Source organism: Sorex araneus, chromosome 8 (assembly GCF_027595985.1).
Source record: "Sorex araneus isolate mSorAra2 chromosome 8, mSorAra2.pri, whole genome shotgun sequence".
Lineage (NCBI taxonomy): Eukaryota > Metazoa > Chordata > Mammalia > Eulipotyphla > Soricidae > Sorex > Sorex araneus.
This window is the reverse complement of record NC_073309.1, coordinates 12,601,645-12,625,630: the sequence shown is the minus strand read 5'-3', so window position 1 is coordinate 12,625,630 and position 23,986 is coordinate 12,601,645. Positions and strand designations below refer to the sequence as shown.

Sequence of the window (23,986 nt, the reverse complement as noted above, 5' to 3'; positions counted from 1 at the left end):
TGGGGTCACACCTGGCAGTGTTTAGGGCTTACTCCTGGCTCTGCACTCAGGGATCACTCCTGGTGGGGTTCGGGGGATCACATGTGGTGCCGGAAATAGAATTCGGGTTGGCTATCACGGCGCACGGCAAAAGCGCCCTACCCGCTGTACTATTGTCTCTCTCTCCCCCTCTCTCTCTCTCGCTCTCTCTCTCTCTCTCTCTCTCTCTCTCTCTCTCTCTCTCTCTCTCTCTCTCTCTCTCTCTCTCTCTCTCTGTCTTTCTATGCAGGTCATTATGTGTGGGTTTCTGGGTGGTCTTGCCCCTCTTCTAAAAGTTGGGCACTGGTCCAGATCTGGTCTGGATCAGTAGTAGTAGTTCTTACCACTCCCCAGTATAGAGCGTTAATATATTTTTCTCTTCTCCTGCCTGGGGTGCTTTGGAAATAACAGTTTGCTACCCTTTCCCCAGGGATTTGAGATCTGCATTATTAAGAGAATAGAACAGGTGAACCTTTGTCTTTTTTCCGGCAGCAATTGACTTATTTCCTCCTTCAGGTCAGCACTGCTGAGCGCTTTCTCTGTATCCTTCTGGTAATTTAGTAATTCATTAAAAATGGTACCAAATTCTTACCTGTCTGGATAGTGGCTCATTATTCTCTGCCACAGGGGAAATAGAGCTTGCATCTCTCCTTGTAAAGGTCTGCTTTCCTTTATCACTGCCCAGTAGACTGCTTTTTTCGGGAGGGAGGGGGGCCATGACAGACAGTGCCTGTGAGGCAACTCCCCAGCTTAGTGCTCACATGAGTCACTCCACAGTGCTCGGAAGGAGCATGTGGTACAGTGGATCAAACCCAGGCCTCCCTCCTCCATGCAAGGCATGTACTCCAGCAGGTTGAGCTGTAGTTCCAGACAAATTGCTTGCTTTTTAGTTCACTAATGGTTTTAACAAAAGGTATAATTTGAGATAAAAAGTGGCTTAGTGTCATAAAATGCCTAGGACAGATGCGACACTTTGATTTAACCTCATCATCTTGGGGCTGGAGGGGAGTACAGTTTGGAGGGCATTGCACATAGCTGATCGGGGGTTCAATCCCAGCATCCCATTTGGTCCTCTGAGCCTGCCAGGAGTTGATTCCTGAGTGCAGCACCAGGAGTAACCCCTGAGCATTGCCAAATGTGATTACTCCCTACCCCCAAAAAATACCTCTTCATCTTTCACAGCCCCAAGATCTGGGATCCTGATGGGGGTCAGGGGTCGGGTAAACTGTAGATTATTCAGCATTTTCTTGTCAACTGAGTGATCTTTACTCAGCTTTCTGTGTCTTAAATGGAAATTAAAATTCAAGGATGTACCATTTTATAATATTTTTAAATTTTCCAGTGAAATGTGCTAACCTTTCATTTTTCCCCTTCCATGATACATGATTAAATATATATTTGATCTTTGTTCACTGCTCCTGGAACACAAAAATTATGCAGGAATAAGGTAATTTCCTGCATATGACTCATAGGGGCATATTTGATTAATACATTGACGCCAATTTGTACCACCTCACGCTTGAGTGGTTCAAGGATGGCTTAATTAACACAAATTTCAGAGCTGCGGTCAACTTAAATATTTTAATTTGTTCTTAGGTCCTGGAGCAGTAAAGGTGGAATGGAAGTCTTTTATTGTTTTGTCTTAAGCCCCTTTGCTGTACAGGAGTGTCTGTTAGTGAGGTGAACCCTGGTTGGGGGCTGGTTGCTAGGGAACCAATCCTGTGATTAGAGGGTTGGAACTTTAAGTCCAGTCCTGACCTCTGGAGAGATTAGGGGCTAGAGCTAAGCTAGTTATCCATGAGCAGTGATTTATTCAGCTTTGTATTTATGATGAAACTTCCATTAAAAAATTCAAAGTGATGGGGCTAGAGAGATAGTACAGTGGGTAAGACACTTGCCTTGCACATGGATGACCCGGGTTCGATCTTCAGCATCCCATATGGATCCCTGAGCCAGGAGTGATTGAGTGCAGAGCCAGGAGTAACCCATAAGCATCGCCGGTGTGACCCAAAAGCCAAATAAAATAAAATAAAATAAAGCGATGGGGTAGAGAGATCTTTCAGGCTGTGACACATGAGGAGGTGCTGGGACAGTGAGAGAGCACAGAAACTCCACGGCCTTCCCCACCACATACCTTGCCCTGTTCAACTCTTATATCTGACCCGGTCTTGAGTTGCCTTTCCTAATAATAATCTGGCAATCCAGTAAATTGACTAATTTTCCTGAATTCTGTGAGCTGCTCTGGTAAGCTAGTGGCAACCTCCCATGTAAAGCCGGTCAGAAGTACAGGTAACAGTCTGCATTGGCACTGGTCTGACATGGAGGTGGGCGCAGTTTTGAAGGACGGAGCCCTTTAACCCCAGGGAGCTGGTGTCACCAGGTGAATTGTGTTCAGAATGGAGTGAAAGTGTAGCTCACCTGGCTGGTATCTAGGACTTGTTTATTTTGTGGCAAACTCCGCCCATCTGGTGTCAGAAGTCCAGAAGAATGCTTGGAAGCCCCAACCCCAGTCACAGTGAGGGGCTGATGGAACGACTGGAGTGGTGGCCGAGCTCCCCTGCTGTCCCCTGCTGAGCTGGGAGCCGGTGAGGAAGGCGCCTGGTCTCTCTGCACCCCCTCTTCTGAGGGCTACACGCTCTGCAGCTGTCTCCTGCTTCCCGGATTCCCTGGGCTCACCTGGCAGGCCTGCGACAGCAAAGATTTCCCCTGTGCCTGCACAGGGAAGACTGCCAGGCCGGGTGTCGGCGAGAATGGTGATGAGGTGCTGCCGCGCGGGCTGGTGTTATCTCTGCAGATGTGGGCTGGCTTCTTCTCCGCAGATGTGGGCTGGCGCCTTCTCTGCAGATGTGGGCTGGCCCCTTCTCCGCAGATGTGGGCTGGTGCCTTCTCCGCACATGTGGGCTGGTGCCATCTCTGCAGATGTGGGCTGGCGCCTTCTCCGCAGAGGGGGGCTGGTGCCTTAGCAGAGGTGGGCAGGCGCCATCTCAGCAGAGATGGGCCGGCCCAGTTCTGCCCAGGTGGGGAGGCTTACAGGTTCCCTACAGGAAGTTTTTTTCTTGGGTTCAGTTCCAGACTCTGGGAATGAACCAGGGCAATGTGAAGCTGGAGTTTTGTCTTTTGGCTTGTTTGTTTCTTTGTTTTGCTTTTTGGGTCACCCGGCGATACACGGGGTTTACTCCTGGCTCTGCACTCAGGAGTTACTCCTGGTGGTGCTTGGGAACCATATGGGATGCTGGGAATCGAACCTGGGTTGGCCTCGTGCAAGGCAAACGCCCTACCCGCGGTGCTATTGCTCCAGGGCAGTCTTTTGGCTTTTTACTGTGTGGGTGGGTGGGGGGCAGGGGCGGGGGAACCCCAAGAGGTGATCAGAGGCAACGGGGAGGGCACTTTTTGTGATATTTGGCCAACCTGGTTCCAAGCCAGGACTTGAAGATGTGGTGCTGCGTGGGCCCTGTAATGCTGGGGGGGACCACCAGGGCCATCCCCATGATGGTTTGGAGGTCAGTGCGGTGCTTAGGGTAGAACCTGGGCTGGGAATCCACTAGATAAGCAACCTAATTGCTCTTAGCTCCTGGGTTGTCTTTTTTTTTTTTTTTCCAAGCTAAAAGGTTTTTGTGGGTTTTGTTTTCTTGGGGATCATGGTGGTGACCTGGTGGTGTTCAGGGATCACTCCCGGTAGGGTTTGGATCGAACCCAGGTCAGCAAGACAAATACCCTGCTTGCCTGTAATGGTTCCAGCTCCCTTTTTTGTTTGTTTTGCTTTGTTTTTGTTTTGGCCACACCCTTTGATACTTAGGACTTACTCCGGGCTCTTTGCTCAGGGCTCACTCCTGGAGGGGTTCAGGGGGCACATGGGGTGTGAGTATCAAACTTGGGTCAGCTGTGCTCGTGGCAAATGCCCTACCTGCTATACCATCACTCCAGCTCCCTTGGTTTTTATTTTCACACGGGCCACAGCCGGTGGTGCTCAGGGGGTTTTCCCTGGGAGTGCTCAGGGAACTGTATGTCCCAGGGGCTCAAACCTGGGCCTCCCACATGCAAAGCCCGACTCTGGCCCATTGGAGAACTGGTGTGTTGGAACCCAAGTCTCATGTGTGCAGGGTACGTGCTTTGCCACAGAGCCACAGCCCTGCCCTCACCCCCCCCCCCCCCCGTTTTGTGGGGGATGTGCTGAAATCCAGGATCTGACCCCTTTTTTTTTTCCTGGGGAGAGCGGGGAACACACTTGGCAGTGCTCAGCTGGGGGTGCTGAGATTTGCTGTTGCCACAGCAGCAAGGCCGGCACCTTAACCTTTGTACTATATAGTCTCCAGCACTAATCCCATTCTTAACCCCATTCTTTGACCTTAAAAGATTGATCCCCTTGCCAGGAATCTGCTTTCCCAGATTATTTTTCTGCTAGAGGTGGGAATGGAAGGTTTAAATTCCTAACTTCTGGTGCACTGGATTGAGGGAAGGAGGAGGCCGTCCTGAGTCCACTCAGGGTGCTTGTCTTTCTTTGATACTGGGTCTTTCCGAGGTACGTTGGTGTGTAATTCAGCTTCTCTGAAATTTCTAGCCTGGCTGGACTTTATTAATCTGAAGGCAGTAAATAATGGCTCTGTAGGCGTGTGCCTCTCCCTACAGGAGGGACTTTCTGGCGCCATGTCTGTGGATTCTGAGTGATAGTATGCTGGGTCTTACACACGGTTGCCCTGTTCCACACCTGGCACCACATATGGTCCTGGGAGCCCTGCCAGGAGTAAGCCCTGAGTACTGCCGGGGGTGGCACCAAAGCAACAACAACAAAAGAGAAGTCTTAAAGCTTGGAAGGGTATCAAGACTTTTGGGTCCTGTTCTGGAAGAATCTCTTTGCAAATCAGTGAGGAGCTGCAAAGTGAAGAGAATGCTAAGGAAGAAAGAACCAGTAGCAGATGGGCCCTAGTGCACTTTGGATGTTCTTTTTCTTTTCTTCTCTTTTTCTGGGGTGGGGAAGGGTTCACACCTGGGTGATATGCAGGGATCACTTGGGAACATATGGGGTGCTGAGGCTCAAACCCAGGTCAGCTGCATGCAAGGCAAGCGCCTCACCTGCTGTGCTGTGGCCCCATCCCGTAGATCTTCTATTTCTTTTCTTTTCCTTCCTTTTCTTTTACTTATCTTTTATTTTCCTCTCTTTTTTTTAATTTGTTTTTTTGGAGTCACACCCAGCAATGCATAGTGGTCACTCCTGGCTCTGCACTCAGGAATTACCCCTGGCGGTGCTCAGAGGGTCACATGGGATGCTGGGAATCGAACCCAGGTCAGCCGCATGCAAGGCAAATTGCCCTACCCACTGTGCTATCACTCCAGCCCTTTTATTGTCGTCTTTTATTGTTTGGGTCATAGTCAGTGGTGCTCAGGGCCTGTTCCTGGCTCTGTGCTCAGGAGTGATCCCTGGCAGTGCTCAGGGGACCACATGCGATGCTGGAAATGGAACCAGGTTCAGCTGCATGCAAGGCAAGTGCCTACCCCTGTGCCCTCTTTCAGCCCTGGATGTTCTTTTTCTGTCCGGTTTGATTGTTGTTACCCTTTCTCCTGAGTACTTGGGAAAAAGGAAAGGTACTGAATGAGCAAGCAGCAATGTAGGAGGTAAAGTGGGTGTTGTGGACACAGTGATTCACGGGTGTGTATTTTCATGAAGATCTTCCTGGTCCAGCCTCTGCAAGAGGGATGGCTCTTTCCTGAATGTCTTCCTGGCCCTTTTCTATTACTTGCTCATGTTCTTTGTCAGCCTGAGAATAGCTGCAGACTTCTCTCCATGACTTCTCTTGTGACTGGACAAATAAAATAGTTTAATAAGTAATAAACTTATTTTATTTTAAATATAATAGTTTTAGTTTGGATGGAGGTGGGTGGGCAAAATTACTTGGATCTTGACAGAGAGAGTAAGAGGCAGGGGGTGGGAAGGGGTGGGGGTGGGGGGAGGATTACGGGGACCATTGGTGGTGGAGAATGGGCACTGGTGGAGGGATGGGTACTTGACCATTGTTTGACTGAAATGCTATCATGGAAGTTTGTAAGACTGTGACTGTATCTCATGGTGATTCATTAAAAATAACAAATAAATAAAAAGAAAAAAAAAGATTACCTGGGTCTTGGGCCTGGAGCCCGGCCTCTTTTCTGTAAGACACATTTGCAAGGTGCTTTATTGGCTTTTTTGGTTTTTTTTTAAAGTTTGTTTTTGATACTGAGGAGCCAAACTCAGGAAGTAAATTTGAAAAAAATGTGCACTCTTCCGTTGAGCTTGTTTCCTGGCTGGGTTTGCAAGTTTTGTTTAATTTGGTTTTGGGGTTGCCTTTGGTTGTGCTCAGGGCTTACTCCTGCTCAGGAATCACTCCTGGCTATGCTTGGAGGTTCACCAGTGGTGCCAGGGATCAAACACCAGTTGGCTGTGTGCGAGGCAAGCGCCTTAACTGCAGTTCTATCTCTCCAGCCCTGTTTGCAAGTATTTAAGATGGTAAGACAGGGGGTTGGAGCAATAGTTCCGCGGGTAGGACGCTTGCCTTACATGTGGCCAATCAGGGTTCTATTCCCAACATCCTAGGTGGTACCCTGAGCACCGTTAGGAGTGATTCCTGAGTGCAGAGCCGGACATAACCCCTGAACGTTGCCAGGTGTGACCCAAAAAGAAGAAAAAAGGGCAAGACAGCAAGATCACCAGCTCAGGGAGAATCTGTGCTCTGGATAATCGTAATTCCAGCCTATTCCAGGGATCCAACTATGGACCTCTTGTTGGAAGTTATCATGTTTTTATTTATTTTCTTTTTTTGGCTTGTTGGGTCACACCCAGCATGCTCAGGGGTTAATCCTGGCTGTGCACTCAGGAATTACTCCTGGTGGTGCTCAGAGATTGAACCTGGGTCAGGCTTATGCCAGACAAATACCCTACCTGCTGTACTAGCACACTGGCCCTTGTTAAGTTTTTTTTTTTTGAATTTTTTTTTTCTTTTTGGGTCACACCTGGCAATGCACAGGGGTCACTCCTGGCTCTGAACTCAGGAATCACCCCTGGTGGTGCTCAGGGGACCATATGGGATGCTGGGAATTGAACCCCGGTCGGCCACTTGCAAGGCAAACGCCTTACCCGCTGTGCTACCGCTCCAGCCCCCTTGTTAAGCTTTTAAAAAAGAAAAAAAAATATATATATATATTTTGGGTCACACCCGGCGATGCACAGGGGTCACTCCTGGCTCTGCACTCAGGAATTACCCCTGGCGGTGCTCAGGGGACCATATGGGATGCTGAGAATCGAACCCGGTTCGGCCGCGTGCAAGACAAATGCCCTACCCGCTGTACTATCACTCCAGCCCCCCTTTTTTTTTACTCATTTAGTTTTTGGTTTGGGGCCACACGTGATGGTGCTTAGGTTACTCCTGGCTCTGCACTCAGGGACTCCTGGCAGTGCTCTGGGGACCATATGGGATGCTGGGATGAAAGCGGGGTTGGTCACGTGCCTACTGGATGTACTGTTGCTCTGGCCCCCCAAGGAAATTGTCGTATTGTGGTGCCTGAGCTCCCTTGGTCTCTCTCAGTAGAGAAGTGCTGCCTCCTCCCTGTCTGCCCTGAGCTGGGTACTGCGCCCAGCTAATTATGTGTGGGAGGCATGCTAACCTCTCCAGGACCGGGCAGGGAAACAGAGTCGCAGCTGACACGCTTCCATTTCCCCCCAGGCCACAGCCAGCAGGTGTGAAGGAGCCATTTGCCATGGAAATCAGGGAGCCGGAGAACCCCACGCCCACCTACCACTTCATTCCCGAGGCCAACCAGACCCAGAAGGAAGATGTCCAGATGGCGTCTGAAGGCCCCTCCGAAGGCCCCTCGGAAGCCATGCAGCTGAAGAAGGAGATCTCGCTGCTGAGTGGCATCAGCCTGGTGGTGGGCAACATGATTGGCTCAGGGATCTTCGTCTCGCCCAAGGGGGTGCTGGTGTACACTACCTCCTACGGCTTGTCCCTGATCATATGGGTCATCGGCGGGCTTTTCTCTGTGGTGGGCGCCCTTTGCTATGCCGAGCTGGGGACCACCATCACCAAGTCTGGAGCCAGCTACGCTTATATTCTAGAGGCCTTTGGGGGCTTCATTGCCTTCATCCGTCTGTGGGCCTCCCTGCTAATCATTGAGCCCACCAGCCAGGCTGTTATCGCCATCACCTTCGCCAACTACATCGTCCAGCCCATGTTTCCCACCTGTGACCCTCCATACCTGGCCTGCCGTCTCCTGGCTGCTGCTTGCATATGTAAGTGTGGGGGCCTTGTTGGAGACAATGCTTGGCCAGGGGATAATGGTATCTTATATGTGGTTTTTTGTTTGTTTGGGTTTTTTGTTTGTTTGTTTGTTTTGCTTTCTGGGTCACACCCTGCGATGCACAGGGGTTACTCCAGGCTTTGCACTCAGGAATTACCCCTGGCGTTGCTCAGGGGACCATATGGGATTCTGGGAATCGAACCCACGTAGGCCCCGTGCAAGGCAAATGCCCTACCGGCTGTACCATCGCTCCAGTCCCTGGTACCTTATATTTGAACAGAAGGATTTTCCTCTTTTGGTGGGGGGAAGAAGCATTTTAGCTTTTCATAAAAGTAATTTCCCCAGGGCCAGGGAGAGCGCATGCTTTGTTCGTGGGAGCCTTGGGTTTGAACCTCCATGCCTCAGGGTTGCCCTCCCCTTCCCGAGAAAGGCAGTGATCCCCGGCACACTGCTGGGCGTGGCCCCCAAACCAAAGAATTGAAAGTTAATTTTACCAGAGGCATTTGATCCTGAGAGGTAGGAGGGGGAGGGCAGCTGAAGCTGCGTGTGGCTCTGCCCGGCAGCCCTTCAGCGCTCGGTCGCTCTGTTCTGGTTCTCAGTCTCTGCAGCAGGTCGCTGCATGTCTTGGACTAGTCTTGTGAGGAATGATGATTGGAGTCAACAACATGAGTTATAAATCGTTGTTTTCTTTTTCTTTTTTGAGAGGTTGCCAGGATTCAAATCCAGGGAAGCATCCCCTCTACTGCCCTCTCCCTAACCCTTGTAATTAAGCCCAGGAAGCCTTTGTTCTGTTGATCAAAAAAGAAAAAGTTCAGACTGGGGAGGTCACTCAATAGGCAGGAGCACGTGCCTTGCACTCGGGAGGCTCGGGTTGGATCCCTGAGCCCCTCCAGGAGCCGCCACCAAGCTTCTCACTGGGAATAATCCCTGAGCACTGCTGTTGTGGCCCCACGACTAAAACAATGACAAGAAAACAAGGTTTTCTTACTTACCAGCCTGCTTTTTTTTGTTTTGTTTTGTTTTTGTTTTTTGCTTTTTGGGTCATACCCGGCGATGCTCAGGGGTTACTCCTGGCTCTGCACTCAGGAATTGCTCCTGGCAGTGCTCAGGGGACCATATGGGATGCTGGGAATCGAACCTGGGTCGGCCGCGTGCAAGGCAAACGCCCTCCCCGCTGGACTATTGCTCCAGCCCGATTACTTCCCAGCTTTTTATCTGAAACCCATCGGCGAGGAAACAGCCTTCTGTGGAGTGGAGGTCCCAGGCGTCACCCCCTGGCCCACAGAGCTCCACGCCACCCTGCTCCTTCTAGCTGTCACCTGCAGCAGGCGCCCACTGGCAGTGGTGTTACCCCCATTGGTGTGCAGATTTTTTTACGCTGACTAAGCAGGTTTGGCCTTTGGCCAGTGAGAGTTACGTGGCTTCTGATCCGTATTCCGGGAGCAGAAAATTCTGAAATTTTGAAAATACGACCTGAGAGATCCTGTGAGTCTCTTTATTCCCTCTTCTCTTCTTCACCAGCGAGATTGCTGTGACTTCACTTGGTCCTGTAGCGCTAGCATCTTGGCTGGGGAGAGGCCCAGCATTCTGTGTTGCTTAGATCTGTGCTGCCAGAAGCACTTAATTATACTGTGTGCTTTCTGTATCTCAGCTTGCAAAAGCTTTGGCAGTGGATGTAGTTTATCCACAGTGTTAAAAATAGATCGAATGTACCTTGGAGTTAGCACTGAAGATACAGTGCCCTGAGCCTTCCAGCTTCAACAGTTTACTGAAGACAAATCTTAGCGGGAACCCCATCGGAGATGCTGCTGGGAGGAGCGAAGGAGCACTGCAGGGTTTGGCCGGGGACCTCTGGCCTGACTGAGTTATCTAAAAAAGGGAATAGTTTTGGTTATTGTTGTTTCGTTTGGGGCCCACACACACCTGGCGATGCTCAGGGGTTACTTTTTTTTTTTTTTTTTTTGCTTTTTGGGTCACACCCGGTGATGCACAGGGGTTACTCCTGGCTCATGCACTCAGGAATTACTGCTGGTGGTGCTCAGGAGACCATATGGGATGCTGGGGAATCGAACCCGGGTCGGCCGCATGCAGGGCAAACGCCCTACCCGCTGTGCTATCGCTCCAGCTCCTCTTTCTTTTTTTTCCTTCGGCTTTTTGGGTCACATGGCAGTGCTCAGGGGTTACTTCTGAGTTGCACTCAGGAATTATTCCTGGCAGTGCTTGAGAGATGATATGGGAAGCTGGGGATTGGGCCTGGGTTAGCTACAAGCATGGCAAACATCCTACCTGCTGTATTATCGCTTTGGCCCATCAGGGGTTACTTCTGGCTCTGCACTCAGGAACCACTCCTGGAGGTGCTCAGGGATCGTATGGGTTGCCAGCGATCAAACCCAGATCCAGTGTGTGCAAGGCAAATGCCCTTCCCACGGTACTATCTCTCTAGCCCCATGAAAGGGTTGACTTTATATAGATTTTCACGTGCAGATTTTTATTAAAATTTTTTCATTCTTTCTGACTTTTCCCATTGTTTTGGGGTCGAGGAATCCTAGTCTATGCTAGTAGATGATCTTTATTGGAGGAGAGAGCCAAGAGAGTCTCTATGTCTTCGAAATATAAAGTTGTAGTATCTCCTGGCCTCATTCATTCCAACAAACTATTACTGCAGTACTCTGGACCTGAATTTCTCAAAGCTTCTGTCGCTGAAGCCTTGATATTTCCATAATGCAGGCCAGCTTGCAAAACCTTCATGGGGTTTCCTTTGGGCCTGAGTTCCCTTTGGACACACTTTGTCCTTCCCTCCTCTCCCACCCTTCCCAGCGGGCTAAGTGTGGGAACAGCCTCCATAACCACCAGATATGGCCTAGAAACAAACAAACAAAATGATTTCATTGTTGTCTTCTATTATTTCTCTTCTCACTGCCAGCCCTGCCCAAGAATACTCCATCTAGCACAACATAAGGGGTTTTTTTTTGTTTGTTTGTTTTGGGGTCACCTCAGGATCTACTCCTGGTCCTGCACTCAGGGATCATTCCCTGTGGGGGTTCCTAGGATTGATTCCCATTGGCTACGAAAGAGGCCAGTGCCTCACCTGCTGTACTATCACTCTGGTCCCCGATAAAGATTTTTGTTTTGTTTTAGCTTTTTTTTTTGCTTTTGGGTCACACCCAGCGATGCTCAGGTGTTACTCCTAACTCAGAAATTACTCAGGAATTACTCCTGGCAGTGCTCAGGGGTCCATATGGATGGATGCCAGAGAACAAACCTGGACTGGCTGCGTGCAAGGCAAATGCCCTACCGGCTGTACGACCACTCCAGCCCCCAACATTTAGTCTTGAAGTGGAGATACTAGAGGGGTGCAGGTGGTTGGTTGGGAGACTGTCTAAAAAACGTCATAACCCGGCCAGAGTAGACAGTTGCAGTTCTGACACAGCAGGCAAGGAGACTGCTCAGAGGGCTGGAGCGCAGGCGCTGCCAGTCCCCTGGGTGCCACTTGGATCGAACACCACTGGGTGTGGTAAAATAAAAAATCCATCATAGAAATAAAGGCACAGGTCACCTCCAGGACCAGTTCTGGGGCTCAGTGGGCTGGAGCTCGTGCATTGCATGGAGGAGCCCTGGGTTCGGCTCCCAGTGCTGCATGGTCCCCTGAAAACTGCCAGGAGCTGCCAGAGTGGGGAGTAACTTCTGAGCCACCGCTGGGTGTGGGTGGTCCCAAAGCAAACAATTCATCAGAGGCCCGCTCACAGTTGAGATTCTGAGCCCCCTCTGCCCAGGGTTTGTTTGCTAAGGCGGACAGTGAGGAGGAAAAGGAAAGGGAGGGAGGCTGCCAGAGGGAGAGTCGAGAAACAGTGTGATGTGTCTTGAGTAGGGCTCTGGAAAGGAGGGGTACACTCCCCTCTCCTGATCAGTTGTTCTACGTATAGGTGATGTTTTCTTTCTGTGCAATTTAATTTTATTATTTTTTAAAATTTATTATTTTATTTATTATTTTAAAATTTTATTATTTTATTTATTATTTTAAAAATTTATTATTTTATTAACTGTGAAATACACAGTTACAAAATTGTTCATGTTTGGGATTCAGTCATAATGTTCCAGCACCCATCCCTTCACCAGTGCATATTTCCCACCACCAGTGTCCCCAGTTTCCTTCCTGTCACTGCTGTCCCCTCTTAACCCCCCAACCCCTAACACAGCCTGCCTCTGCTTTTTGTTTTCTTTAAAAAAATTTTTTTTTTTTTGCTTTTTGGGTCGTACCCGGCGATGCACAGGCGTTACTCCTGGCTCATACACTCAGGAATCACTCCTGGTGGTGCTCGGGGGACCATATGGGATGCTGGGAATTGAACCCTGGTTAGCTGTGTGCAAGGCAACTGCCCTATCCGCTGTGCTGTCGCTCCAGAACCATTTGCTTATTTTTGTAGCACACTCGGCTATTCTCAGGGCTTACTCCCGTCTCTGTATTCAGGGACTATATGGGGTACCAGGGATCATACCCCAATGAGCTGCGTGTAAGACCAGCACCCTTCCTGCTCTTGCCAGCTCTCCCCCCACCCCAGCTTTCTCTCTCTCTCTCTCTTTTTTTTGGGGGGCGGATCACACCTGGCTCATGCACTCAGAAATTACTCCTGGAGGTGCTCGGGGGACCATATGGGATGCTGGGAATTGAACCCCCGGTCAGCCACATGCAAGGCAAACGCCCTACCCGCGGACAGCTTTCTTATTCTGGTATTGATAGCCCCTAAGGAGGACAGGGTTTTGGCCATAGCTGCTAAATTCTGTATGTATGGCCATACATACAAATTCTATGTATGCTGTGTAGTGTGGGAATTTTTTATAATAGGACTAAATGTATAGAGACGTATGCTTCAGAACAAAGGGTTTTTTTATGTTTTTATTTTGGGGGAGGTTTTGGGCCACACCCAGAACTGTTCAGGGCTTCTAGTTCTGCATTTAGGGGTCACTCCTGGCTCTGTGCTCAGACACTGCTGCTATACCGCCTTGGGGGATCATGTAGGGTGCCAGGGACTGAACCTGGGTCAGCCGCGTTCCAGGAAGTGCCCCACCTGCTTTATATTTGCTCTGGCTCCAAACGGGCTTTTTAAAAAGGCATGTACATTGCATCTTCATTTACATCCCGTGACATAACTCCTTTTCTTCCCCTGAACTGTTGTAGAACATGTTTTACCTCCCCCACTAGCCTGTGCCAGGGATCAAACCCAGGACCACACACTTGCAAGGCAAGGGCTCTCCCACCCAGCTACACCCTGACTTTGTTTTCCTCCTAATAAACTTCTACTTATTTTCATCTCCTCCCACCCTGTTGTTCTCTCAGACTTGCACGCCTGTGTCCTTGAGTGGCCCCAGCAGCAGGCTGCTGGTGGCTGGGAGGGAGTGGAAGGGCTGGGACGGGAGCCGTGGCGCTGTATAACTCAAGTTCCCGCTTCAGGTTACCAGGCAGCCGCTCACAGGCTGAGAGAAGTTCAGTCTGACGTGCATGTTTTATTCATGGTTCATTTGGTTTTCAAGCAACTGAAAGCCAGAAGCAGCGGTGACCCAGACCTGTGGACATCATGATTCTTCCCTGTCGGGAGTCTCAGTGTGGGATTGAGGGGGATGACTTCCTGTTTCTTCCGGAGCCAGGTTCCTTCCTGCTGTTTACATAGGAGGGGACTGAAAAATGGAAACTTTGTCTCTTTTATTTTATTTATTTTTTGTTTTTGGCCCTAGGAGTGATAGCACAGCGGTCGGGCGGGTGTTCGCTTTTCATGCGGCAGACCCGAGTTCGATTCCTCCGTCCCTCTCGGAGAGCCCAGAGATACTCTCGATACTACCGAGAGTATCGAGCCCGCACGGCAGAGCCTGGCAAGCTACCCGTGCGTATATGGATATGTCAAAAACAGTAACAATAAGTCTCTCAATGAGAGATGTTACTGGTGCCCGCTCGAGCACATCAATGAGCAACGGGATGACAGTGACAGTGACCTACCAGGGAGGGCTCAGGGGCTCTGAAATTGTGCTCCAGCAGTGCTCAGGGAAGATCAAGTGGTGTTGGGAATTAGGGCGGGTCTCCCTCAGGCTTTGCATGTGCACTGGCCCTTTGAGCTGTCTCCCTAGCCCCTGGGAAAAGGTGACATTATTAGCCATGACTCCAGCTAAATTTGTTGTTGTCCATTTGTTTTGGAACCACACCCTGCAGTGCTCAGCTTATTCTGGTTCCACCTATGCTCAGGGATCAGTCCTGAGGGCTAGGGGTTCCTTATGGGGTGCCAGGGATTGTGCCCAGGACTGCCGATTGCAAAGCAAGCACCCTACCCTCTGTGCTGTCTCTCCGACCCCTAAAACTTCTATTTTTTGTTTGTTTGTTTTTTTTTTTTGCTTTTTGGGTCACACCTGGCGATGCACAGGGGTTACTCCTGGCTCTGCACTCAGGAATTACTCCTGGCGGTGCTCAGGGGACCATATGGGATGCTGGGAATCGAACCCGGGTTGGTCGTGTGCAAGGCAAACGCCCTACCTGCTGTGCTATTGCTCCAGCCCCCTTAAAACTTCTATCGTATGGAAAAATGAAAGGACAGATATCAGAAGATGACGTGCCGCAGAGGGCTTCGGGCCTTGTTTCTCTTGGGCATTGGGTCTGGTTCTGGGTGTGTCTTGCTCAGCAACAGCCCCCCAGGGCGGCGGGAGACCTCTTTGGGGGCTTCATTCACAGGCACAGGCCTTCCAGCGAGGAAATGAGAGCAGGGAAGGGGGGAAGCAAACCGCTTCTCCCGAGGAGCAAGCTGGCGGTTTCATTGTGGTAGTAAACACGCAGCCCCTGGACCCCAAGGCCCAGTCTGCGGTCAGCTAATCGGGCCAGCCGTTCTGGGAGGCTCGGAGGGTGGAGAGCGAATGGCGAAATGCTGTTTCTTAAGTCGAATCGAGCAAACAGTCCAGGGACTTGGCTTCTCCTCAGTAAACGGTTTTGTTTTTTTTTTCCTTCCTCGGTAAACTGTTTTCGGAGCTCTCTGTTCTCTGGCAGTATGAGAATAAGATGAAGCAAGCCAGCCTCCCGGGCCCGCTTTTAGGGTGGTGCTTGCTCTCAGCAAACCTCTTGGCCAAGGGCCTGAAATTTTGTGCCCCAGGCACCGGACTCACCTCCCCCTCCTGGCCACCCATCTGCTGGCTGCTCATTGCTAATTCATAATTCATTTAGTTTTGTTTTTGTTCTGTTTGGAGGCCACACCTAGTGGTGTTCAGGGGTCACTCCCGATCATATTTGGGTGACTGTGTGGTATCGTGCACGAGAACCGGGGCTCCTGCATGCACAGTGGGGGCTCAGCCTGTTGAACCATCCCTCGCGGGCCCAGTTTTATGGTCCAGTGTTGTGTGGTCCCAGCGATCACACGTGCAAGGCAAGCACCCTGCTGCTGGCCCTGGGGAAGGGGTCCTTCAGGGACTGCCACCAGGCTGCCTGCAGACATTGGGTTCCCACGGGGTCCGGTGTTCACTCTGCTCCTGGGGGGTAGCTGTGGTGCGGGGGGGAAGGAGGAGAGGAGGAGAGAGGGTGTGGGCCGGCGCCAGAGCTGCCGACAAGCTGGAGGAGAACCTTGGGAAACAGATTCTCTGTGGCCCCTGGGTTTGCCTCTTGGTTTCTTTTGGGTCTGTGGTTGGGGGCCACACTAGTGCTTAATGACCACTGAGCTTTGCTGGGGTGGAGGTCTCCTCCCTGTCCTTTGTCCCCTCCCTGTCCTTTGTCCCCTTCTATCCTCATTCATTTCTACATATTTCTTTCTTTTTTTTCTTTTTTTTTTTCTTTTTGGGTCACACCCGGTGATGCACAGGGGTTACTCCTGGCTCTGCACCCAGGAATTATTCCTGGCGGTGCTCAGGGGACCCTATGGGATGCTGGGAATCGAACCCAGGTCAGCCACGTGCAAGGCAAATGCCCTACCCACTGTGCTATTGCTCCAGCCCTTCTACATATTTCTCCATCCTTTTTTTTTTTTCCTCACAAGCCTCAGAGCCTTTTACTTCTGCTTTTTTTTTTTTTTCCATTTTGGGTCACACCCGGTAACACTCAGGGTACTCCTGGCTCTGTGCTCAGGAATTACCCCTGGCGGTGCTCAGGAGACCATATGGGATGCTGGGAATCGAACCCAGGTTGGCCGAGTGCAAGGCAAATGCCCTACCTGCTGTGATATTGCTGCAGCCCCTTACTTCTGCTTTTTATAGTAGCGCTTCTGTCCTTCACCATCTTGCCTTGTTGTTGTTGTTCCTCAGTTACAGAACTCTGCACGAGGCTTGGCCTTGCCGCGGCCCCAGTGTGGTGGCTCTTAGGTAGAGCCAGTCTCTTGCTAACGACTGTTCCTGGGGGAGAATGGAACAGCTCAGTGTGGCACTAGCATTTAGACAGATTCGCTATGACAGGGGAGCAAGCCGTTCCCAAGAAGGGACCCAGAGGGCACCTCTTATTTTGATTATAATATAGTCCAGGAACCTGAGGATTACTCGGGATTGTTAACTAGCTAATTGCAGGTTGGTTGATCTGGGCTTAGCGCCACACAGCAAACTGCGATTGGCAGGTGGGATCTGAGGGTTCTTGCCAGCAGCAGCGTTCCTTTGACTTTCTTTCCACCTTGATCTTTAGGAGCGGTACAGGTGCCGGCCACACCATCTCCTGTGACTGACTAATGAGTACTGAGACATTTGCCACTGTATTGAGTGATAGTTCTTTAATGGGGGTGGGGGCACACTCAGCAATGCTCAGGGGTTACTCCTGGCTCTGCTCTCAGGAATTACTCCTGGCACTGCTCAGGGGACCATAGGGGATGCTGGGAGCTTGAACCTGTGATGGCCACATGTAAGGCAAGTGCTCTATCCACTGTACTTTCTCTCTGGCCCATGAGAGTGATGGTTCTTGAAGTGTTCTGTCACCTGTTGGGCCACGCCCAGTCTTGCTGCCTGTCCCAGGCACTCTCCCATTTGCTAGGAGAATTGTAGGTATTTCCCCCAATTGCCTGGCCAGCAGTTTAGTGGATGTCATCAACAACGTCATCCCAATGTCAGTTCCTGCCTTTGCTTGACAATATACTTTGAAAAGATGTTACTTGCTTAAGACAGCAATATGCTCTTGTATCCCTCTGAAAGTCTGTTCTTGGGGTAGCATCACTCAGGTGCTTGGCACCAGGCACTCGGCTGTGTTCTGAGGTGTGTAGATGCCATAGAGCTCCCAGGAGAGGCCTAGAGAGAGCTCAGTCGAGGGGGCCGCTGGTGCATCTGGGAAAGTGGAGGCTAAACTCCACCTTGGCAGTGGGAGCCCCTATGGGCTGAGGAGGAGGAGGGGCAAAGGAGTTGATTTTGTTTGTGTCTACCTGGCACTACTGAGAGTTACTGAAGGGGACAGTGCAAAACAGAGGGGAGTAGGCAGTGGTGATCTGGAGAATGAGCCAAGAAGGTTTCGTAAGAACATTTGAGATTCACATAAAATTTGTGCTTTTTCTGTGTTTGATTTTGTTGTAGGGTCACACCTGGAGGTGCTTACTCCTCTTGGTTAGAGGAGTAACCAAGAGAGGATCTCTCTTGCTGGGCTCAGGGGACCACATGGGGAGCTGGGACTGTAATCCGGGTCGGCTGCATGCAAGGCAAACACCCTCCGCGCTGTACCCGCTCCAGCTCCTGCCTAAAGTCTGTCTAGGTTAGAGGAATCGCTGTAGAACCCTCCAGTAGCTGATCTTTCGTCTTTGTCCATGCATCAGTGCAGCTTCTGTTTAGCAGGGTTAAGTATGGTGACGGCACCCAGAGGGCCCAAGCGGTTGAGAATGTGTTGTGGAGGTATAAGACTTTGGGTTCAAGCCTTGGGGCTGCAAGGAAAGGTGAGGGACCCTCAGCAGGGCCCAGGGACCCGGAGCAGAGAGAGGAGCTGGAGCCCAACAGAGCGTGGAAGCCCCACAGGAACCGGACTCTGTGGACTCGTGGGGAAGGAATGGGAGGGGGAGATCCATGCGGTTCATATGAGCTCGCAGATAGCAGTCAGCAACCTCAGTTTCCACATGTACGTTGGGATGGGTGATCGTTATAAGAATGACTTATGAGGATGTTTGTAAAATCTTCAGGCACAGGACAGATTTTTCCCTTTTTTCCTACTTAATTCAAAACTGTTTCTGATTCCTGTGTTGTCACCTGTGGTCAAGTTTACCTTAGTTATTGGAGGATGTTTCTCATCCCGACTGTTCCATGGGGCCAAGGTGAGCTTGTGGGTCTTGTCGGCTGTGGGACTTTGGATGTCTGAGTAGGGGAGAGCAAGTGAATCCACCATTCCTGGGTTCGGGGGAATTCCCACAGATGGTTCAGGCTGTGTGAAAGGATGAACACCTGTATCTTGCCCACAGTGCTGGGACGTTCATGGGAGCTCTCGCATGGGGCCAGGCCATCCTTTGCCTGTTCTGCTCTGGTTGGTCGGCTGCCCCTTTACCATAGGTGGAAAGGAAACCCTGCAGAAGGAGGTTGACCTCTGCATCCTCAGCTCACGCCTGCCAGTGACTTTATGGTTTTCCTTCTAGGTCTGCTGACGTTTGTGAACTGTGCCTATGTTAAGTGGGGCACGCGGGTTCAAGACGCGTTCACTTATGCCAAGGTGCTAGCGCTCATTGCCATCATTGTCATGGGCCTTGTTAAACTGTGCCAGGGTAAGATAAGAAGGGCCCCAGGTGGGGAGGAGGGTGGGTGACTCCAGGATGTCCCCTGGGGTCTCAGAGGAGGAAGTGGGGGATCCTTTAGCTTTGACTGTTCATGCTTAACTGTCTGGGAGGGCTTGAGCTCTGCTCCAGCTGAACGGGGATCAGCCCCACTTCAGGGCTGCTCTCCCGCTGTGGAGGATGGAGCATTCCAGAAGCTGGCTGAGGGCCTTGGAGCTCTTGGAACTTTGGTCACACATAATTAGTTCATAAATGGAAGCAGTGGGACTCCTGTTTTTGGTCTGTGACTGCCAGGTAACAAGTAGAAGACTTGAGCCTCCTTAACAGGAGCGGGAGATGGGCTGCAGCGAGAGTACGGTGGGTAGTTGCTTTGCAGCTGACCCGGGTTCGATCCCTGGTCCCACATTTTGTTTCCCAAGCACTGCCAGGAGTAATGCCTGAGCACAGCCAGGTATGGCCCCAAAATTACTCACACACACATACACACACAAAAACCCCAAAGGCTCCGTAACCCCTGTCCTATCTCTCTGGTCATATAGCAGTCTTTTTTTTTTTTTTCCAATTTTTTAATCAAGGCACCATGATTTACAAAATGACTCACAGTTGCCTAGTTTTGGGCATACAGTATTCCAACATCAACTCCATCACCAATGTCAACTTCCCCCCACCAGTGCCCCCAGTTTCCCTCCCATCCCCAGCCTGCCTCCTTGACAAGCACTTTTTTAAGTTTTGTCTTTTTAGTTTGGAGCTCATGCTTTAAGCTTTGTTAGTTCTATGGCTCAGCTCCGTCTTTGTCTTGTTGAAAAGTTTCTGTACGAGGCAGCTAGGTGTCACCTCTCAGCTTTAAAAATTTTTTTGGGGGAAATAGATCCCGGAACCTCGTGTGCCAAGCATGTGCTCTGCTTCTCAGCGAGGTCTCTGCCCCCTCCTTTGACTCTGGTTAAGTTTGGTCTCTGGAGGCCTCTTTGGAAGGTGACAAGTGTCGCATCTCCAAGAGTGAAAGTGATCCACGCCTACCCCAGGCTCTGTGAAACAGAAGGAAACAAACGGACTTCCTGTGTAGGCTGTGGTTTCCTGCAGCACGTGGCCTCTGCCAGGGAGTAGAGTGAGAGTGAGCGTTCTCTTCGTGAAGAGAGAAGCCCTTGACCAGAGTGGGAATTGTCTGGGTCAACAGGGCCCACACGAAGTTCCAGACTGTTAATAGAAAATGACTCCTGAGACTGGACAGGGAGAGAGCTCAGTGGTCTGAGTACACACTTGGCGTGTGGAGACCCACATTTGATCTCCATCGCCTCACGGTCCCTTGAGTATCTCCAGGTGTGCCCCCCAGAAGCCAGTGCCAGGAAGACGCCTTTGTGTGCAACAAGGTTCTTTCTGAGAATTGGAAGACCAGCAACCTGCTTGAGGTCACTAGGAGGAAATGAGAATTTATCAGGACTTTGGAAAGGTGGCACCAAGATTGTCTGGTTTTCCAGCATGAGTTTTACCAGGACTTTGGAAAGGTGGCACCGAGATTGTCTGGTTTTTCTGGATGAGTTTGATTTTCTTTTCTCTTCTTTCTTTTTTTTTTTTTTCCTTTTTGGGTCACACCTGGCAATGACAAGGGTTACTCCTGGCTCTGCACTTAGGAATTACTCCTGGCGGTGCTCAGGGGACGATATGGGATGCTGGGAATCGAACCTGGGTCAGCCGCGTGCAAGGCAAACACCCTACCTGCTGTGCTATGGCTCCAGCCCCTGAACTTTTCTTTTTAAACATTTTTTTCTGGGCCACACTCAGTGGTTCCCAGGGCTGACTCCTGGCTCTGTATTCAGGGATCGCTGCAGGTGGGGCTCATGGGGTGCTGGGAATTGAACGCGAGTCTGCCGTTGCAAGCCGTTGCAAGGCAAGCTCCTACCTGCAAGCCCCTCCCTGCTGTACTATTGCCCCGGCCCCGTGAGCAGGAAAGTTACTGGGAGGGGTAGCGGGGGGGTGAAGTGTAGGAACTGTGATGGTTCTTTTGGTGTAAAATTGTTATTTTTTTCTTTCCCCTGCCCTCTTTTTACCTTCTTTTCTTTCCTCCTTTTCTTTCCTCCTTTTTTTCCAATCCTCTCATCCTCTTTCTTACTGCCCCTCTCCATCCCCTTCCATATCTTCCATCTCTCTTCCTCCTTCCCCTTTTCCCTTTGCCACCACAGGAAAATCTGAGCACTTTGAGGACGCCTTTGAAGGTTCCTCCTGGAGTTTAGGAAACCTTTCCCTCGCCCTCTACTCTGCCCTGTTCTCTTACTCAGGTTGGGACACCCTTAATTTTGTAACAGAAGAAATCAAAAACCCAGAAAGGTAAAGGCGGGATTACACGGTCACACCCCAGCTTAGCTGGAACTCCTGCAGTAGTGAGCATGCTTGCCCTCGGCCTGCCCCTTCCTCTGCCTCACCCCTTCTTCTCCATCTCAGAGGGGCTCGGGGATGGGATGGAGTGAGTGGGAAGACCACGATGCCCTGGCCTCACCCGCTCCTGGAGCACCCCAGACCCACGTGGAGGAGAGGTCCTGTAGGCAGCAGTGGCCAACCCAGGACTCTGAGTCCTGGGGACTCAGAAGTTTGTTCTGGGCAGGCAGGCCCCCAGCCTGGCTCCAATCCCTAAGGACCTTATCCCTTCAGCAGTGGGACCCCTGGGCCTGCTGTGGTGAGGAGCGAATACCGCTCCCAAGTTGTCCTCACCAAGAAGGGGTCTCCCTCTCTCCTTCCTGTAGAAAGAGCCCAAGGCCAGGAGGTACCCAACCCGCCCATACCACGTGGGGACCTGGAGCCTGCTTAAAAGGCCCAGAGGAACCGTTAAGTGTCAGAAAATCCTGGGGTGCACTTCGGCATCCGGGAGAGGTTGGTGCCAGGGAGTCTCCCTTGTCTTCACAGAAACCTGCCCCTGGCCATTGGGATCTCCATGCCCATCGTGATGCTCATCTACATCCTGACCAATGTGGCCTATTACACAGTGCTGAGCATGTCGGAAGTCCTGGGCAGTGATGCGGTGGCCGTGGTGAGTCTCTTGGGATCCCCACTTACCTGTTATCTTATGATTCCGATTGGCTTCATCTCTCTCGGCAGCTCGTCCAGCTCAGAGTGGACTGCCCAGCAGTGGTCGCCTTTGTCCTGAGAGCAGAGGCCGGAGACTCAAGAAACCTTGCTCTTTGCTGAGTGTCTTTCTGTGCTCTGCCCCTAGACTTTTGCGGACAAGACATTCGGCATGTTCAGCTGGACCATCCCCATCGCTGTGGCTCTGTCCTGCTTCGGGGGGCTCAATGCGTCTATCTTTGCTTCGTCAAGGTACTGTGGTTCTAATTCTCCAAGGCCCCTGGTGAGTACCTGGCGGCCCTTCTTTTTGTATTTCTCCCTTTCTTGGAAATGCAGTTGTGTGTGTGTGTGTGTGTGTGTGTGTGTGTGTGTGTGTGTGTGTGTGTGTGAGTATGTGTACATGTGTGCTTGTGTTCCTGTGTACATCTGGCAGGCACTTGTGTGCCGCTGGCCTACGTTTCCTTCCAAGGTGAAGCCATATTGGTTAGAGGTCGCGGGAGGGAAGGCAGCTGCCAGGCGCCAGCCTCCAGCCTCCCCGGGCTCCTGCTGCAGCCTCGGGTTCCCTTCTTCAGAAAGTGAGCCCCAAGGCCTTGCTGTGACCCAGGTACCAGGGCAGACGACTCTGCCCTGTCTCCACAGAGGCCGGCACAAGTCCTGCTCTGCTCAGGAGTAAGCTGAGTACTGCTGAGTGTGCCCCCACCATCACACCCCAAAATACTGAAACAAGGGGCCCGGGAAATAGTGCAAAGAGCTAGAGTGCTGTTTCGCATGTAGGAACATGTAGTTTGATCCGTGGCATATGACGGCCTCCAGGCACTGAGCCAGCAGTAGCCTCGCACCTAGCACCACCCAGAAAAGAGTCAGGACCTGCCTGTGAAGGGAGAGTGAAATAAGATCCAGCACTCAGTTACTCTGCTTCTGGGAACTGCCTCACTTTTCTTTATTACCCATCTGACTATCCTGGCTTTGAACTAAAGAAACCTTTGCTTCTCTTTGACACATTATTTCCTTCTAACATCTCTTGCATCACTTTTCTCCTTTACCAAATATAAGTTATTATTTTGTGTTTTGGGCTGTCCCCAGTGGTGCTCAGGGCTTATTCCTTGCTCTCTCTGTGATCAAGGTTCTCGCAGGGTCACGCCTGGCGGAGCTCAGGGGACCCTATGGGGACCTGGGGATAGAAAGCCTGGTCTGTCGTGTACAAGGCAAGTGCCTTATCTGCTGTACAATCATTCCGGCCCCCCAAGTACAAATTATTAACCCAGCATCTGCCCGATGGCGCCTTTCCAGTTGCCGCCCGCTCCCACGATCCGCCTGGGTGGCCCACGAGATTCTCTAACTCAACAAGCTCTCCGCATGTGCTTTGTCTTCAGTTGTTTGTTGTGCTCCGTCAGTCTCTTGCTTGGCATCTAGATTTTTCCTGGTGTCCAGATGCTTTTTTAAAAATTGATTTTTGGGGCAGTGGCAGGGATTGAACCCAGGGCCTCATCTGCTAGGTGAGTGCCCGCCTCTCAGCTGCAGCCTCTGCTTTTCTTGCTCAGCTATGCATCAGTTTTCCTGTGCACATTTGATTTGACTGAGGTTATCACATCTCTCTCTCTCTCTCTCTCTCTCTCTCTCTCTCTCTCTCTCTCTCTCTCTCTCACTTTTGTCAGCCAGGCCGTCAGTCTCCTTTTGTGGACCAGTGTCATGGACAGCCCTTGTTTGCCTTCCTCCTGGCATCCTAGTCCCCCCTGTCTCAGTGTGGCCTCCATGATACCCCAGTCTCTAGTGAATCCTGTCAGGCCCTAACATCGTAGCCATAGCTGGCTCTCGTGTTCCTTACTGTTTCCTGGCATGGCCTGTTCCCTCACACCCCTTACACCCATGCACAGGCATTTTCTTTTTTTTCTTTTTTTTTTGCTCTTTGGGCCACATCCGGCGATCACAGGGGTTACTCCTGGCTCATGCACTCAGGAATTACTCCTGGTGGT

The 23,986-nt window shown here is 51.0% G+C and overlaps 1 protein-coding gene across 1 annotated transcript in view; it reads left to right on the top strand.

Annotated features, from left to right (window-relative positions):
* SLC7A6 (solute carrier family 7 member 6) overlaps positions 1-23,986 on the top strand; it is a 40,256-nt gene that overhangs the window by 6,603 nt on the left and 9,667 nt on the right. The window contains exons 3-7 of the mRNA XM_004600575.3: positions 7,710-8,275; positions 18,825-18,950; positions 21,137-21,281; positions 21,855-21,978; positions 22,162-22,265. Coding sequence (XP_004600632.1) covers positions 7,744-8,275; positions 18,825-18,950; positions 21,137-21,281; positions 21,855-21,978; positions 22,162-22,265 — 1,031 coding nt within the window. The 5' untranslated portion in view covers positions 7,710-7,743. The remainder of the gene's footprint in view (positions 1-7,709; positions 8,276-18,824; positions 18,951-21,136; positions 21,282-21,854; positions 21,979-22,161; positions 22,266-23,986) is intronic.